A 17,167-nucleotide genomic window follows, 5' to 3' on the forward strand; every position below is an offset into this window, starting at 1 on the left:
CGAGGGCGGTCGGAACGGCCGGCGCCCGGGTGGCCAGGGATCTGCAGGGTGTTTGGGCTTACCTGGCGAGTGCTGCTTGTGGAAGGGTCGGGCGGCGTCGGCGGCCGTTGGAATTTGCAGTAGTAGTGGGGAGGGAGGAGTTTGTGCGGAGTTTTCTTCCCTCTTTTTTTTTGTTCTTTTTTGATCCGGAAGCGGGAGTTCTTGTAGTGGTTGCTTGCCACTAGATAATCGCACTTGGATTGCATTCTCCGGCTCCGCTTCAATCCAATTTGTGTCGCTGGAGGAGGGATTCTGGGGCGGAAGGCACTGTTCTGTGCTTTCTTGGATTCCACGGCAAAGCCTGGCTGCGAGGTCGGCGTCCCTCTCGGTTGCCAAGGGTGGGTTGCCCGGCTGCGAGAAGGCGGGTTGCCAAGGGGCCGGCCAGCGGGAAGATGGTGTCGCAGGCGCCCATGGCGGTGGCGCTGTGCAAGAAGAGCAACTGCGTCGCGCGGGTGCTCGCGTACGCGCTGCTGGAGTGGATCCTCATCGCGCTGCTCCTCACCAACAGCGTCTTCTCCTACCTCATCTCCAGGTTCGCCGCCTTCTTTGGCCTCGCGCCGCCCTGCGCGCTTGCTCCCGCCTCGGCGTCGACAGCCTCTTCGAGCGCCACGCGCACCGTGGCGTCGGCGGCACCGAGCCCCTGCGCCGCGTGCTGTGCGACGCGCACGCCGCCGAGCTGTCGTGCCTCGGCTACTGCAGCGAGCACCGCCGGCTCGCGGACGCCGGGAACATGTGCGAGGACTGCGCCGCGGCGCCCGGGAAGGCGCTGCTGTCGTGGATGGGCCGGAGCGAGCTCGGCGAGCGGGAACTCGCCTGCGCTTGCTGCGGCGTCGTGCTCGTGAGCGGCTTCTACTCGCCGCCCTTCTTGCTCCCCACGCCGGCGCCGCGTGGCACAGATTGCGGCAACAAGGAAGAGGAAGAGACGGGGTCGGAGTGGCCGCCGGCGAGGGGCTGAGCAACGGCGACGAGTGGAGGACGCGGCCGCAGGAGGGGGAGGGGGAGGTGGAGGAGCGCACGGGGGTGGGCGCCGGGGTCGAGGTGGCCTCCGGCGGGGACTTGAGCGGCGGCGACGGGGGGATTTGGTGGGTGGTGCTGGTGGCCAAGGAGAGCCATTGAAAGGGATTGGGTGACTAGATGAAGTGTCAGCTGATGTGGACGCCAGCGGGGATCAAAACCGTCCTGGTGGGCACTCGGGGGGGTTCAGGTACCTGGGTTGCATAGTTTGGGGGCGTCGGTTAGATGGGTTTGTAGTGTGGGGTTGAATTCTAGACTCGTAGAAGAGATGAGGGGTTCCAAAGAAATTTTCCATCTAGCCGCCTCCCAGATGCGAAAGCGGCTTTCGGTCCAAAAAACAATCGAGCTCTCCAGCCTCGAGCCTGACCCCTCCTCTGTCCTCTCCCAGCATCGACCCGACGCCTCGCCGCACCCGCACCCCCTCTTCCTCTCCGTCGGCGACGAAGCGATTTCTCCAATCCGGTGAGGGGAGAGGAAGTCAGTGAATTCGGTCGCTCCAGCCGGACGAGGAGATGCCGCGGATTCCTCTGATCAAGTTCCCCAAGCGGAATCTCAAAGCCCCATCCCCATCCGCACCAGGTGCTCCCTCTTGTTTGCCCCAATCAACCTCCTCTTTACTCACAGGATTTCTCACGATCTTTCTAAATTTCTTCGATTTTTTTGGGCTCTATCTCCTTGTTGCAGCAGCGTCGCAGCCCGCAGATCAGCACGCGACCCTCATGTCCCGCTTGGGTAAGCACGAGATCCCTTAGTCCCCTGGTTGGTGCAGTGTTCGTATGAATTCGTCTCGCATGTTGATTTGAGTAGTGATTTGTAGGAATATTTTTAGGGCTCCCTGTTAGAAATTTTGGGCTGTTGGAATTGGGATGGGAGGGGTGGCCTTGAGACAATAATAGACAGTTCTGGGTATTAGATCCATGCAGCTGCATTGTGTTTCAGAGAAAGTTCTTAATTGTGTGATTGCCAAACTATAATCTAACATCCCCTTGGAGCTGAGATTTGCCCTAGGCCTCCAACTAAGTTCGCTGCCTTTCTTAAGCAGCAACTTGTTGGCTGACTTACTCGTGTTTCCTAACTGTGCACACTTTCATCTGTCATCAACTTGGCACCATAGGTCTTGTTTCGTTTTGCACCTGAAATTGCCACCTAGAATCCAAGCCATATAGTTTGGCATTCCAAAATTGTGGTCACCAGGTTGGTAGTGCTGGTTTTGGTGACTTTAGCCACCCAAACGGTCTATAATTCTGGAAACCAAAATAGTGGCCTGCAATGTTAAATTTTAGGTGCAAACCAAAAGGTGGCTAAAATTTGGCCAAAGTAGCCAAATTTTGCTTGGCAAAGCTTGGGCACACTGAGTAACATACAGAATGTTGCCTGATACTTTAATGCCTCCCCAGCCCTGATATCCCATTGCGCAAATAGCACTTTAATAATTTCTCATCGTAAATTCATACCGTGTTATATATGGATGTTTTGTACAGCTTCTGAGTATCATTTGAATAACATGCACTTGCCCGCGCATAATATATGACCGTTACAACAAATTACCTGAAGCTAGCGGTTTTGGTGTTCTCCCTGCTTACATCTGGAACTGGTGGGAGTAGTTAATTTGCTAGGGGATGACTACTTTTGTTTTACTGAATGCTTAGTTCATCATCTCATAACTCTGATGGAAAAAAGTGGCTTCAACAATAAAGTTTCTCTTTCAGGGGCTAAAGTAGAGGCACCACCTTCTGGAGAGATTAAAAATTACCGTTTTAGATCAGATGTGCCATCCCCACCTTCTCATACTGCTGTTGGAGGTCCAGCTTCACTCCTTCCGAAGCGTAAACCCCTGACTGAAGAAGAGATTGAGGCTATCATGGTATGTCCTCGCTTCACAGATACTGAAATATACTTTGAAATACAAGTGGAAATGCTATACTTGTTCTTAATCTTTGGTGCATTGCATTCGCTGCAATTTGTTTAATTTTGATCTACATAATAGGTTACATTAATTTGGAGAATGTTTGTACCATTTTTTTTGTACATAGCTTTTAGCCGCTAAATGTTACTGTTTTAATGATAATTGCAAAATGCATGCTTAACACCCTTGTGAAAACTTAGTCTGTTGCTTAAAATCCTAGAGTTGCAGCTCACTGAATTTATGTGCATATAATCTAATCAATGAATAATATATGATGATCCGTTAACGAAACCTTCTTCTGTAAGGACCACACCTTTTTGTATTTTGTAACCTTTTGGAAATAAGGTCTTTTGTGTTTTTCTGCACCTGGTGGACAGTGGTCACTTGGCCAGTTTCTAGCAGATACTGAAACGGACCTTTTATTTCTACTGTTTCAGTTTCATTCCTCTTGAATTGGTTGTTAACTGCATATCTCGAAGGAGTGAAACTGAAACAGTAGCAATAACTCGCATATTAAATACCTAAGGGCCAGAGAAGTGGTTAACTTGGCCAAAAAAGTTATAGTTAGCTGCATTTATTCCCATGACTCGACCATGAAATTTAACATTTTCCCAGCATCTGTAAAACTATCGATATGAGCTTAGTTAGCATTACGTCAACTGGTTTGTTGCTGCTTTAAAACTTACCTGCCAAGTAAATATCGACCAGATATAATTGCATGAATATTGAATCAATGCTTTCGCTGCCACTTCGAGGAATTTTGCTTCCTCTTAAATTGGGTTTTACCATTCCAGTTACAGACATGGTTTTTTTCCATAGGTAGACTCCCACGGTTCTGTCGATTATACTTTGGGGTCTGTGCATATAGAAATGGGACAAAATTCTTATCTACTACTGCAATTTTCAGAATCCACTGGCCTGACAAGGTTGGTGTGGCTTGAGGAGATCCACATGTCAATGAGGAAAATTGATGGCATATAAAGGATTAGGAACACAGATCATTGCAAAATCACTGATAGATCGCTAGTAACTATTTTGACCATGAGAAAAGATGCTTTACCTCATTCCTACATGAACAACCTATTAGCCTGATTTAGGGGTTATAACAGATACAGTACCGAATTGATTAATGGTCTAAGTAAATTTGTGTTTTTCATTTGAAGTACAGTATTTTTTTCTGTTAGAACAATACAGATTCGGATATAGCCCAATGCGATTTAGTATTGAATGGTACAAGCTATACTAAACACAATTAAATTTAACAGCTACCTAATTCATTTGGAGGTGTATATTCTAGTAATTTTGTAATATCAATCAACATAATGGGATACAATATTTTCATGCATGGCACGCTTAATCACTACTCCCTTGTTTCACTGCAAAGCACATGAATCGTGTCAATTTCAAATCCTGTCCACTGGTTAGGTATACTTTATAAACTATTTTATACTCTCTAGTTTCTAATATGGAAAATGCTTGTCCCGTGCAGCTAGGCGGCTCCATCTGATATGGCCTCACATGGATTGGAAATTTAGGAGCTATCAATAATATCATATACCCGAACTGAACTCGACTCTAAGGGGTGTTATTCAAGCCATGTCCATATGGAATTCGTTTTTTTGTTTCAACTGTCCCTAAGTCAGCTGCTGTGACATTCTGCTCTAATATTCTTCACATGTGACTGACCAAATCGTGGGCATATTGAAGTTGGTTGTGGAAAAAGTGTTGACCCTGAATGATTTTGCGCATCTCTAATGAGTTTGCGCCATCATAAGATCTGATGAGCATACTTATTGAACCAGACCTTTGTCGTGCATGTTGTGAATACTTCGCGCGACGAGGCCGTAAGGTCCGTGTGCTTTTTTTGGCTTAGTCGTGGTGCCATTGGTGACCCCCGTGCTGCAGCTTTCGATTCCATACTGGTGTCAATCTCTCTCATTTAGTGGTAGAAGGAATTGAATTGAGGTCACGCATGCGTACAATTCTATTATTCTAATTAGGTGCCGTTTCAGCAGTTTAAACTTGCAGTAATGAACCTCTACGTTGTGTGAGCGTTTCATTTCTTGCACGGAGTTGACCTGACATGACTCAGTTTCATCTTCAAATTGCAAGTACCGTTCTGAGCATTTGGTTGCCGTTAGGTACGCAGTGTTCATCAGTTTTGAAAACAGAATCCATCATCTCAAGTCGTTTGAACCGTCATTTTCTTTTCCTTCATAAATTCTCTTTGGTTCTTCCCCCTCGCAACAAGGTCCTTCGAACGTCTCCATCTCTGTACGAGTGTACCATATGTATAGCGCCATATCTGTATTGTTCGTCGGTTCTACTCCATTTTCCATATTTTCCACGAGTTTCAGTGAGCCATCGTAATATGCTTATCTTGCCGCAGTGCTGTGAGGCTGTGATTCTGATTCCAAATCCATTTGGCTTCTGCACCTAAGCTGTTAGACCGTGACAAAAAAAAACAAAAAACAAAGAGCAGCAAACGGGACAAGAAAACGGAGAAGCCATTTCCGGAGCAGAGCAGGCAGGCAACTGGGTCAGAATCAGACAGGCCCGCCCCGCCCGCCACGCCGTCCCGACGGCCATGGCCCAACCCTTCTCCTCCTCATCCTCCTTCGCGCCTCGCCGCCCGCCTCCCCCGGCCTTCTCCCCGTCCGCCTCCACCTCGAGAACGAGCGCCTCTCATGTTCCGGTGTGCGGACCGCGCCGCCGGGCCATCGCGGCCACGGCGTCCCTTCACCTCGGCCCGGGGGAGGTCGCCGAGCTCGCGCGCAACAAGGTTGGTTGGCGGCTTGCTGGTTCCTGCCCGGCCAATCGGATTGTCCGTCTCTTTTTTTTTTATTTTGTCCTGAGTCTTGGCTGGTTCGTTGGAAGGTCTTGATTGCGGCGACGATGGCAAGCGCGATCGGGCAGCTGTCCAAGCCCTTCACCTCGGGCAAGAATGGGGGCACCGGCTCAGGCCTTGACCTCAAGACCGTCTTCCGCTCCGGAGGGATGCCCTCCACCCACTCCGCGGTATTACCCCCCTCTCACTCCCTTACCAATATCTTTTGTTTTTCAGTTTCTGCTGTCACTCAGCAACTATATCCCTTCTACATGTTTGGGGCTGTCGGTGCCATATTGTCATGTGGATAGCCTAATCACAGGGAACATGTTTGCCACATCTGGTAAAATGTTCTCATTAGTTTGCATAATGGAAGAATTGACGGATGGCTATACAGGAGTTCTAGAATACATCGTATCACAATTCACAAATGCCTAAAAACTGAATTGGAACATATGCTAGCTATGGTTTGTCAAAGAACTGATGCACAGTCCTATCCCAAAATGCTCTTCTTCATTTCAGTGTAAAGTAATTCTGTTTTAGCATTACCTTTTTGATGTAAAGATGTCAACTCCCTTCGACATTGACCTTCTAACGATTCTGAGTTCTAACTACCCTTTTCCTATCTTGTAGAGTGTTGTGGCAGTGGCTACTTCGCTTGGGCTAGAAAGGTTAGTTCTCAAAGACTGGTGCTACAGAACTTAGTTTCAACTTAGGCTCTTTGTTTTTGTTTTTCTTGATTATTGATTTAGTGTGCAGGGGGTTTGCAGACTCTGTATTTGGGATGTCGGTGGTGTTTGCCGCAATTGTAATGTATGATGCTCAGGTACGCTGAATGTTTTTTTTTCTCGAACGCGCAGGAGAGCTGCGCATCAATATATTAAGAAGAAAAAAGGGGTGAAGAACCCCAAAATGTTACAGATATTAGGGCTGTAACCCACCCTTTTAACAACTAAGAGCACTAACTAAGAAACACTTATGCACTACTTGACCAGGAACACATGACCTCTCACTTAAGTGGCTGCAGGTGCTTGGGCGAGTAGGAAAGATACTCCTCGAGCCCCAGCCAAAGACCACTGCAGCAACTCCTCAGAAATGACCAAAACAATGGTGGATACACTAGGATTGGCTCCATCAAAGATACAACGATTCCGATGGTTACATAGGGTCCAAGCTCCTAAAATGATAATGAAGTTCAAGCCTTTCTTTCCTTGACCTGATACCCTGCTGCAAATGTTTTCCCACCATTCTTCAAAGGACAGGTCCACGGTTGGGGGGCAAAGTCTTGCAAGCCAACACTTTGCATAGCTTCAAATCTTCCTGAGCCGTCCAATCTTTTGAATCCAATGGATCAGAATAATTAGGATTTTTCCTTGTGAAACAAATAATTGTTAGGATTTTAATTATGTGAAAACAAATATGTGATTGCAAGTTAGTTTGTCTCCTTAGTTATCATATTTGCCCATATGTTCTTCCTTCTTAGCAGTCACCATGCTGACTTGTTTGTTACCTCAATCTTGGTCGCAATCAGGGCTTCTTGTGGTTAATGTAATTTTCCCTCCTTTGGATATAGATTTGATTGATACTCCTACTTATAGAAGCGAGTTTCTGATACAATGGAATTTATTATATTTACACCTTTTGTAATGCCTGACATGTCTGCAAAATTTCAATCTGGAGATTATATCAGTCGGCTTGTGGATTGAAATGTCCCAGTTATGTGCATCATTTTTTTTTCATAGTTTCCTCTCAAGATCACCCAGCTTATGAGGTTTTTTTTTTCTACTCTACAAATTATTTTGTAGTTTCAATTTGCTATCCTGTAGAAAATAATTCGTGGTTTTGATGGCCTAGGCACAAAGTTTCTTATTATGTTGTAAAAGAAATAAATTATGTAATAAAGTTGAAAACTATCTGATATTATGGTTGTTATGTTCAGTAAACAGATTGGTTGATGTCTGTCCTAATGGAAGCCATGGGACTCCTTTTTCTAAAAATAAGCTGAAACACACAAATCTAGCTTCACTATATTCTCACCAGGCACGCTTGCAGCCTTGGACACATATCTTCATATGGTATTGGAGATGCATACCTTATAAATCAATATCTTATTATTGACAAACCTAGCTTTACTACACTCTACCGACAAGCTTAGTCTTAAATTTGATCATATTTTTGATGGATGATTTTACATGATTGTTCCTGTGACTTGTGTCTTGCAAAACAGAATGATGTGGCAAAGCCACAAAACTATTGCAAATAATGATTTTCAAAATTAAAATATTATCACCAGATTATCTTGCATTCTGGGTGGTCCCCATAATTTGCAAATAATGATTTTCAAAACTAAAATATGAAATATGATCACCAGACTATCTTGCATTCTGGATTGTCTCATAATTTGCAGCGGAAATATGAAACTTCTTTGTTTTATCCATGTTATTATGAAGAGAATACTGGGTGGTCCCCTGATCGATATCCATGTGGAATTTTTGCTTTGCTTCTGCCCTATGGTACATATGTTCCATGCTCTGGTTTCCTTCTCAATTTCCTTTAGAATCTGTGCAATTGCAATCCCAACACTTCGAAAAAGGTTTAGCTACTTTCATGCCTTCAGTTTACTAATAACTATCAGTTTTTGACATGTACTGTTCAAGATTTGTCAGACTATATATTATACATATTTTAGTTAAAAAGTACCTTTTGGGTTTGCCATCAGAAGTATTATGGAAATACTATTTGTCTATAAGCTTAGAAGTATTTAGGGGTGGTAATGGATCATGGCCCTCATGCATTCTTCACAATCCAACTCATCACTATTTATTTTTAGCTCAAAATCATATAGTATTATGGCCTGATCCTTATTGAGCCCGATCCTAGGTTAAATTAGAGAGCCCTTTACCACCCCTAGAAGTATTTGTACATACACTTGTAAAAAAATCCAGTAAAAGTTTGAAAAGTAAAATCAAAGTTGATAGTTATTTTTGAGTGGGAGTATATAGCTATGTTGGACAGGAATAGACAATGCACATGTGCAGCAAGCAGCATAATGCCCCGAGCATTAGCAAATAATGTATTATTACCCAAAAATATGTCAGCTTGCACTGGTGTGCGCACTGTGGAGCACTATGTCGTGCCACCTGAAGTATGAATTTCAGGGATACATGTCTGGGCTTTGGCTTGTTCCTTGTTGCATTCTTGACCAGTGCTTGTTAGTACCTTGCCTATTTATCAATCTGGTATAAGTCCTGGGCAAGTTAGTTTTATGAGATCACTCTAGGTGGGCACTAAAGTATTATTTCATATCCTGAATCAGTGCTTTTGAAATAGTCAATTCATCTCTGCTTGATGAGGGGGAGGCTAAATATCTGTATGTGAAAGAATCACCACATATTGCTAGTAGCTGTTATCACCGTTATTGTATTTAATGTTAAATTTATCTAAATGCGTGTACTGTTCAGTTGTATACAAATTACAAACTAACAACATCAATCAGAATATATGATACCCTGCTTTTGGATTACAAACTTAGCATGTGCTTTCTCCAAGGATCAAACCTCACATAATATTCATTGGGTGTTTCTAATAGGGAGTTAGAAGAGAGGTGGGCAACCATGCAAAGGTTCTGAACAAGTTTTGGATTCTCAGAGAGAAGGTACCTCAAGATTCGGAGTTGGACATGGCTTCTGAGTTTGTTTCGGTAACTGAGGAAGTGATTTCCTCGAACCGTTCAAATGCAAGCCCCTCCCCGAGGCGCAGTTCTAGGGCCGAATCACCAAGGTTGAACAGGCTCCGGAGTTCAGAACCTGATGTAACTGATCTGACAGAAGTGAATTCGTCTTACATAGAGGAGGGTTACCTGTTGAGTGAATCTGTTGGCCACACAGAGCTCCAGGTAACAGTGGGCGCCTTGTTAGGTTTTATTGTGAGCTTAGCAGTATATGCGACACTGTAACAGCCAATTTTTACATTCATAATTAGTTAGACATCTAGATTATTGTTACCCAGAGTTGATTATTCTCACGATTAAATCAGAAATACCTTGGCCATTTCAAACTCTTGTCACCAAATTATATGAGCTTTTTGCCGCACCTTCTCTAACACTGATGTGTTCATCAAACATAGCAGCAGGGAGCAGCTAGTCCTGCTCATTTCACGCGTTCCCTGTCCACGAAATTGCAAACAAATCTGGCTGGTGGTACACAGGTTGGCATATATGTTTTATCTTCTCCACGTAGGCACGAACTTCGATGCGCGTGGCTGGAACAGTTAAGAATTAACTAGCCATGGCTTGTACTCTGCCTGGTGCTGCAAGCTTTGGGATTGGGATGTGATGGCAAGGAGGAAGAACCGTAACGCATCCGGCGTTGCCTTCTTTCTCTGGAATAAACGGTTCATCGGTCCCGGTAAACAAATGGTTTGGATGAAGCCTCCCAAGGAGGACGACGGCCAGAGGGGATTTATGAACACGTCTAATATCTAAAACTGAATTTAGGTTATTATGGCAACTACTACTAACCTATGAAAACGTAAATCTAAATTTATGAAGACTGTTTATCGTATAGAGGAAATTTCTAGCGCTCCAAGAAAATGTAAGATAAATTTCTTTTGTATTATCGCATGGGTGGAGTGGTCGAGTGCTATGTTTACATTTTCTGCATACCAAACCAAATGAATCAGTGTTCCTGCGAGATGTCAATGCATTCATTGAATTTGAGTTTTCTTGTAAAGCTCTAATTTGAGTGGAAGCTCAGTGGTTTTTAACAAATATTAGGTATTACCTGATTTCGGATTCTCGGTCCTTGAAAAACAAATGTAAGGTGAACCCTCATTTTTCTTTAGAACTTAACAAAGGTAACCAACTAAACATGGCAACAATTGTTTTGTTGATCTTTCACTCATGTCAAGTATATGACAACCAATATCATCTCTTGCCATGTTCTTCTCCAGCACCTGTGTTTTGTAAGAGTACATTGAAGAGGCACACACTCTACAAACACCACACTTACACCACTCCAAACGCACACCTCAAAAACTTGCCAATTTGCCTTTTTTTCACACGCTGCCCATCATCCTTCTATCTATCAAAGCACCATGAGACCAAGACCCAATTGCTGGTCTTTGTTAGTGCATTTCTTACAAATGGCTTCAAAACCACTCAAGTTCTCTAACTGAAATCAATTATCAGCGCCTACAACAAGCAACATTTATCTTGTTGTCCCTTCATTCCTTGTCACACAAAATTAGGAGTTGCTAGCTACACTAAGTGGAAAACGCGATTTTAGTCCCGGTTGGATAGAGCCATAGATCCAAAAAATCAAATCAGGACTAAATTTTCGAGATAAAAGGGGTCCTTAAATCCCGGGTGAATGCGGTTGGTAATACGAATCATTACCAATCGAGACTAAAAATGTTAAAACAAATAAAAAAAGTGGGCCGGTGGCCTTCGCTCGCCTTAGCTCTGCTACCGCCCGCCTCCGCCGCTCGCCCTCGCCCGCCTTGGCTCCGCCCCCGCCCACCTCCGCTCTACCGCCCGCCTTTGCTCCGCCCTCACCCGCCGCCGCCCGCCTCCGCCCGTGCCCGCACGCACCGGCCGCCGCTCGCCCACCCGCCCACGCCGCGCCCGTCGCCGCTTGGCCTCCTGCCTGCCCATGCCCGCCGCTCGCCCTGCCCTCACCCCTCTGCCGCTCCTCACTGCTAATGAGGGCGAGCAGAGGGGGAAGGGAAGGGGCAGCGCGAGGATAAGGGAGGGAGGAGAGGGAGGTGCGGTGGAGGGAGAGAGGAGGCGCTGTGCGAGGATAAGGGAGGGAGGAAGGGTGAGGAGAAGATAAGATGGAGAGAGAGGGGGCCGCGTGGGACGGGGGCCTTTTGTCCCAGTTGGAAACACCAACCGGGACTAAAGGCCCTTCCCTTTAGTCCCGGTTGGAATTACCAATCGGGATTAAATATTTAATCCCGGTTGGTAGGTCTTTACAATCAGAACTAAAGCTCCTTCCGTCGGCTCCCTTCGGTGAGTTAACAGGGATAAAAGCACTTGGATGGAAGGTCAGTTCTCTACCCGTGCTACCACGTCGCATCTGCTGGTGCTAGAATATGGCACGTTACTATCGCTGTTGTCCACCACTTGCTATCAAAGCACTCTTGCAACTAGCGCTCGCTATTGATTGTCGCACTGCGCTCATCACCCATTTCTAAGGTAGGGATTATGGAAGAAACGGTAAGTCCCATACTGCAATAGTTTGGACTTTCAGCCACACTAAACTTCTTTTCCACCACCCACCGTTATTGGTATGCACCAACTCGCTTCCCCTTCTTTCTTTATCCATATGGAGTCTATCTAGCAAACACATACATATCACTACTTCTGTATCAAAATATTTTTCATGAAAGTACTTTAAGCATAACTTAGTTATCTTTTAGTATATTTATAATAAATTTTTGAATAAGATGAATAGTCAAACATTAGTCAACAGTGATAAATATTTCGAATTGGAGGGAGTATCCTATATATGTCCACCGTCCAGGCCAGTGCTTGTATTTTGCATTTGCTAACATGCATTTTATTCACAGTAAGAAAAAAACATCAACCTAGAGTCCTAGACTCTTCAAGACTGACGTAAGATAGAACTAATATGGCAAAACAAGCAACGCAAAGTCCTATAGTTTTATATCTAAAGTTTGTAAGGTAATTGTACAGATTTTTCTGGTAGATTGAAATGATGGAGCAGGCATAGACATCAATCATACATGAGCAGAAAAAAAAAGAAAGAAAAAGGGCGACAAACGGAATTCAGATGATGCATGTGTAGTGCATTAATTTGGTGACCATGAGTCCATGAGTAGACCAATTAGTGGGAAATTTGGTGACCAGGAATAACGTTCCAAACAAGAAATTGAAGTTCTTGGTTCACTGGCCCATCGCTTCACATTCTTCTCAAAAGCACTTAACGAGCAACTCTAAGCCAAAATGGGAACATAAAAAGGATCCTCTCTTGACCAGCCAGCCACAGTTTAGATGGCATTCGATGCACGCATGGCCCAAATTAAACAGTTGCACTTGCACCGTATATACATTTGAAAGAACTAAACTCAACAGCGAAATCGACCGAAATTAAGCAGTCTAATTAATCAACCAAAAACCTGATCTGCTCACTGCTAGTTCAACAAATTTGAGGTCGATCCATCTACTTTGGGAACCTGAGGAGATCGGCCGCCTCGTCCCCAAGGTAGTGCAGTGGAAGCCTCTGCAAGGACGACGACGAACCACCAAGCTCCATGAGTTGCTGATGATATGGCGCCATTGGGGGCGCAGATGCCGTGGAGACCTTTCCCTGGAACAGCTGATCTAGGTTCTGGTGCGAGGCGAGTAGCTTGTCAAGGATCGACCAATCTGTGGTGCCAGTAAAGCGGTCGACACCGCCGGCACCACCGTGGAGCATCCCGTCGCTGCCGTTGGATGTCAGCTTCATCAGGTTCTGCGAGCAATCGACATCGAGCGAGCTCATGGCGATGGGGACACCAGGCTGGCTGGGGAGGACGGTTGGCACGGGCTGGTCGGCGTTCATCAGCTGCGGGAGCTGCATGGTGGGGTCAAAGGATGGGAACTCATATTGCATGAGGTGAGGGTTGTGCTTGTGGTCTGTTGGCATGGCGGCGGGGACCGGAACTGGGAAGGGCTGGAGCTCATCGTCGTCCAGTGCTGCCATGTCAGCCGGGTTGAGGCCCCTCTGATAGTTCTTCTTCTTGAAAACCCTACACACCACCCACCCATCTTCCTGCAGAGATCAGATCGATCACAATTTGTGTCAGTTCACCTCGATCACAAGTCAGCTATGGAGACTAACTTGTGCTAAATCTTCCATATGTAACAAGTCCTACACATATACGGAACTTGAATGAATGTTATTATTCCATGGGTTAAACTTGGGAGCGACAGTAAAGTTCAAACATGAGTGAAGCTGATGGTGGGCAAAGATCAAATAAACCTAACTTTGCTAGGTCTGCACAGCAGATGATGCTCCTCCCTTACCTGAATCTCAACGTTCTCTTCGTCCAAGCGGTACTCGTGCATGATCCAGTCAGTCTTCTTGCCGTGGGGAGCCCTTCCGATGTAGAACACCAGTGTCTTCCTCAAGCCGATTCTCCGGGCGTTGCCAAGGAAGATGGCCTTGTCCCGCCCTGTCGCCTTCCAGAACCCCGCCGTGGTGGCACGGTTCGTCCTCGTCCCCGTTGGGTACTTCTTGTCTTTGTGGCTGAAGAAGTACCACTCGTTCTGAGGCCCAGTGCCTATTCTGCACCTATCTGCCATGTCCCACACATTAACAAGATTCTTGTGAGTTAGCTATCTCTTTGGAAAATTTAGGTCTAGAAAGTCATATCTAGATTGCTGCAGATAAGTATGTTTGCACACAAAATGGAATCTATGTATGTTTACCTTTGAGATCCCAAGGCTCAAGCTTATTGAGATCAATCTCCCTTATGACATCAAGATCTATGGGCTCATAAGCAACCTTCTTCCTCAGGTAGTAGTAGAGGAGTTCCTCGTCGGTCGGATGGAAGCGGAAACCTGGTGGCACCGACAGTGGTCCACCGCTTGGATGCATTCTTCCTTGCAGAACCTAAGATCTGAGAAGCAAGCCATGTATGGAGCAAATGAGAAACTATTCGAGAGGCTTCAAATTGCAACATCCTTAAATACTTTCCTGCTCCGGCTTAGAGCTTTTAGAACAAAAGGAAGAGAACAAACCTTGGAAATATCCTTTGCCTGATTGCAGCTCAGCTCCTTGAAGCAACTGAGTATGGGGACAAGCAAGAAAAACAAGAGGAAGGCGATGCTACAATGGAAAAGGATGTATGGCTGCCTTATATGGAGTGGGGTGAGGTAGGAATATGAAGTCCAAGATGCTCACCAAAGACAAACCCTAGGTGTATAAAATGTATATAGCCTGTGGCAGATGGGTTTGAGCTGTAAATTAGTTTTGGATTGATTGATGGGAGCATTGACTATATACTGATATAGGTTCACAATCTCACAGTCGTAAGGAGTGTCCATGCATGTATATGGCTATATGCATGTATGTCTTGGCTGGTTCTGGAAGGACCAAATGAAAAGAAGGGTGTGCTGTCCTTTGAACAGGGGACCTGCCCCAAAACTGGCCTCAGAAGAAGCAATCAGGTGTCTCCATCTACAACACAGTCATTATTGTGTGATTTTGCAAATTTGTCCTTGCAAAACATGATAAGGATGTCATTTCATCCGCAGCTGGTGTTGCCCAGCCCTTTGGCCGAGCTCCTTGGTAATATGTAATAGTATAGATAGGACATATATCAAGGGCGCATCTGTAAATATGCGGAGATTTAGTTAACCTGGAATATAGTAGGCTTGCACGAGGGAGTCAAGGGGAACAAGGGAATTAAACCTCCTATTCCATCTTTCCAAATCCCAATGTCTCTATTCCTCTTCTATTCCCTGCAAATTGCCATACATTATTCCATGATCCTTCAGACTAAACAATCTTGTACACTGTTTGACATATACTGACTGGCACTGATGATAGATTACTTTACTGGTCCCAATTAGGGATCTAAAGCTCTAACCCTAGGTAAATATGAAATTACTGACTTTGCATGACATCTGATCTTGAAACTTAACTACAGGAGATTACGAGTAGATTATTCTCTACCGGAGATTCAAAACAACATCTGTAAGTAACCCATCGGTTATTACCAGTACTGGTTACTTGTTGACCCGATGAGTAACGAGAGCGTAAATCCCAAATGTAAGGCTTAAAATCAAAATGAAAAATGACTGCAGTACTGTTCATATGATTATGTGCTATGTAAAGTAAACGTGGAAGCCTTTTTAGTTAGCTAGCAATATGTACCCAAGTACAATATTCAAGAAAAGTGCACAATAGATGAAATTATACAAGTATCGAATACAAGTATACAATATAACAATAGATGAAATTACTATACAAGTAGCCAGTTTTGGACAGCAATGAATTTATCTATGCAAGGTTAGAGAGCAACTGGCCTGAAAACACATGGATTATTTGAAATGCTGCACTTTACCCAAGGTCACATACATCGGGAAGCAAGCAACGTAAAGACACGGTTATAGCAATCCAGGGATCGAAGACATGAAAACTTTCAGGCACGCATGCGCGAAGATCTAGATCTGCCTTGTGTTCACGCACAAAAACTATCGCAAACTGTAGTGAGTGATGTGTAACCGTGCAGAGGAATTGCGCTGTTGAAGCAAACTCTATAACCATGCAAGTTTGACTCGCTGGTATAGATGACGGATCTACTAGTTTCATTGGATTAAACAATCGGGTATAGACATATAAGTAGTTGTTTGAACAGTGACCAAACATGATTACGTACGTGCTAATATTTCAATTAATTAATTGGGTCTCTTATTGCAGGCTGAAGGGATCCTTACGCTATCTAGTGGGATCTCCCCGATGCACCAAATGGCTCCAGCTACATGCATCTGGTCAACCATGGACGTCGGCTAGCTAGTTGCATAGTTCGCGTGGGAACCAAAAAAAAAAAAGAACTACATGCTCTTCTATGTGTCCACAGTGGGGGATGCTTCTGTTTTCTTTTCTTTTTTTTTGGAGAGGAGATTCCCGGAAAAGTTTGGCTGAGAACCTTGGAATATAAAACTTTAACATTCGAATTCACATTTAAAATTATAATAGAAAGCATAAGAGATCACGATGTACATAGTATTGAAATAGATGAAAACTGCAGTTGAGATGAAGGGCGAAAAAAATAAAACAAACCCATGGCAGTTTAAATCCTAAGCCTACCTATTACATCCACATGATCAATAGCGCGTTCCAGTTCTTTGCAAGTTCAATTTTGACAGATCGATCAAGATCAAACAAGCATGTTCCAGTGCTTTTGCATTGCTCCAATTTAATAGATCACACTACTAAAAAGTTTTCTCATGCAGGTGCTAACCCATTTATATAGGTGTTTAGCCTCCTGCTTGTGATCGAAAAGATACTACCTGTGCAGCATATGAACCGCCTGTGAAAAAGGTAGAAAAGCGTTTAAAAAGATTATTTTTCGGTTGTGTCGAGAACACATAATCTTTTTTGTTTGCGAGGTTAAGAACACATAATCCTTCACTTAACCAACATCATCTCTCTTCTCTTGATGCGCTGTTAGTTGTTCCTGCAGACAGACAAAAACACCACCCTGAAGAGCTGAGTGATTACTATGCTTCTTTCTAGCCACCCGTAGGGGGCTGAGAACACACTCAGAACTCACCTTCCATCCAACATTTTTTTTTGTCCCGGTTGTCTTTGGATCCGGGACTAAAGGATCTTTAGTTCTGGGTTAAAAATGAAACACCGACGGCCACC

The 17,167-nt window shown here is 44.7% G+C and overlaps 3 protein-coding genes across 6 annotated transcripts; 2 read left to right on the plus strand and 1 right to left on the minus strand.

The window, feature by feature from the left end:
- The first annotated feature begins 431 nt into the window (after positions 1-431).
- On the plus strand, positions 432-4,760 carry LOC101763109. 4 transcript variants are annotated; one of them, XM_012845534.3, is made up of 4 exons: positions 432-1,632; positions 1,741-1,785; positions 2,751-2,917; positions 4,449-4,760. In XM_012845534.3, exons 1-4 carry the CDS (start codon positions 1,566-1,568, stop codon positions 4,464-4,466), a joined length of 297 nt encoding a protein of 98 aa, XP_012700988.1. In that variant the 5' UTR covers positions 432-1,565; the 3' UTR covers positions 4,467-4,760. The 4 variants fall into 4 exon arrangements, with proteins under 4 accessions (XP_012700988.1, XP_004965521.1, XP_004965523.1 ...); XM_004965464.4 differs by having other exon boundaries at positions 1,084-1,632; positions 1,738-1,785; XM_004965466.4 differs by having other exon boundaries at positions 1,092-1,632; positions 2,763-2,917.
- Positions 4,761-5,369: 609 nt separating this feature from the next.
- On the plus strand, positions 5,370-9,877 carry LOC101764328. The gene is made up of 5 exons (XM_004965467.4): positions 5,370-5,741; positions 5,837-5,977; positions 6,420-6,457; positions 6,546-6,612; positions 9,376-9,877. The coding sequence occupies exons 1-5, from the start codon at positions 5,547-5,549 to the stop codon at positions 9,739-9,741; spliced, it is 807 nt and encodes a 268-aa protein (XP_004965524.1). The 5' UTR covers positions 5,370-5,546; the 3' UTR covers positions 9,742-9,877.
- Positions 9,878-12,726: 2,849 nt separating this feature from the next.
- Positions 12,727-14,658, minus strand: LOC101764733 (NAC domain-containing protein 76). The gene is made up of 4 exons (XM_004965468.2): positions 14,533-14,658; positions 14,221-14,411; positions 13,816-14,087; positions 12,727-13,561 (listed from the first exon to the last, which is right to left on the minus strand). The coding sequence occupies exons 2-4, from the start codon at positions 14,387-14,389 to the stop codon at positions 12,971-12,973; spliced, it is 1,032 nt and encodes a 343-aa protein (XP_004965525.1). The 5' UTR covers positions 14,390-14,411; positions 14,533-14,658; the 3' UTR covers positions 12,727-12,970.
- Positions 14,659-17,167: the final 2,509 nt, after the last annotated feature.

The sequence above is a fragment of the Setaria italica genome, chromosome IV (genome assembly GCF_000263155.2).
Source record: "Setaria italica strain Yugu1 chromosome IV, Setaria_italica_v2.0, whole genome shotgun sequence".
Lineage (NCBI taxonomy): Eukaryota > Viridiplantae > Streptophyta > Magnoliopsida > Poales > Poaceae > Setaria > Setaria italica.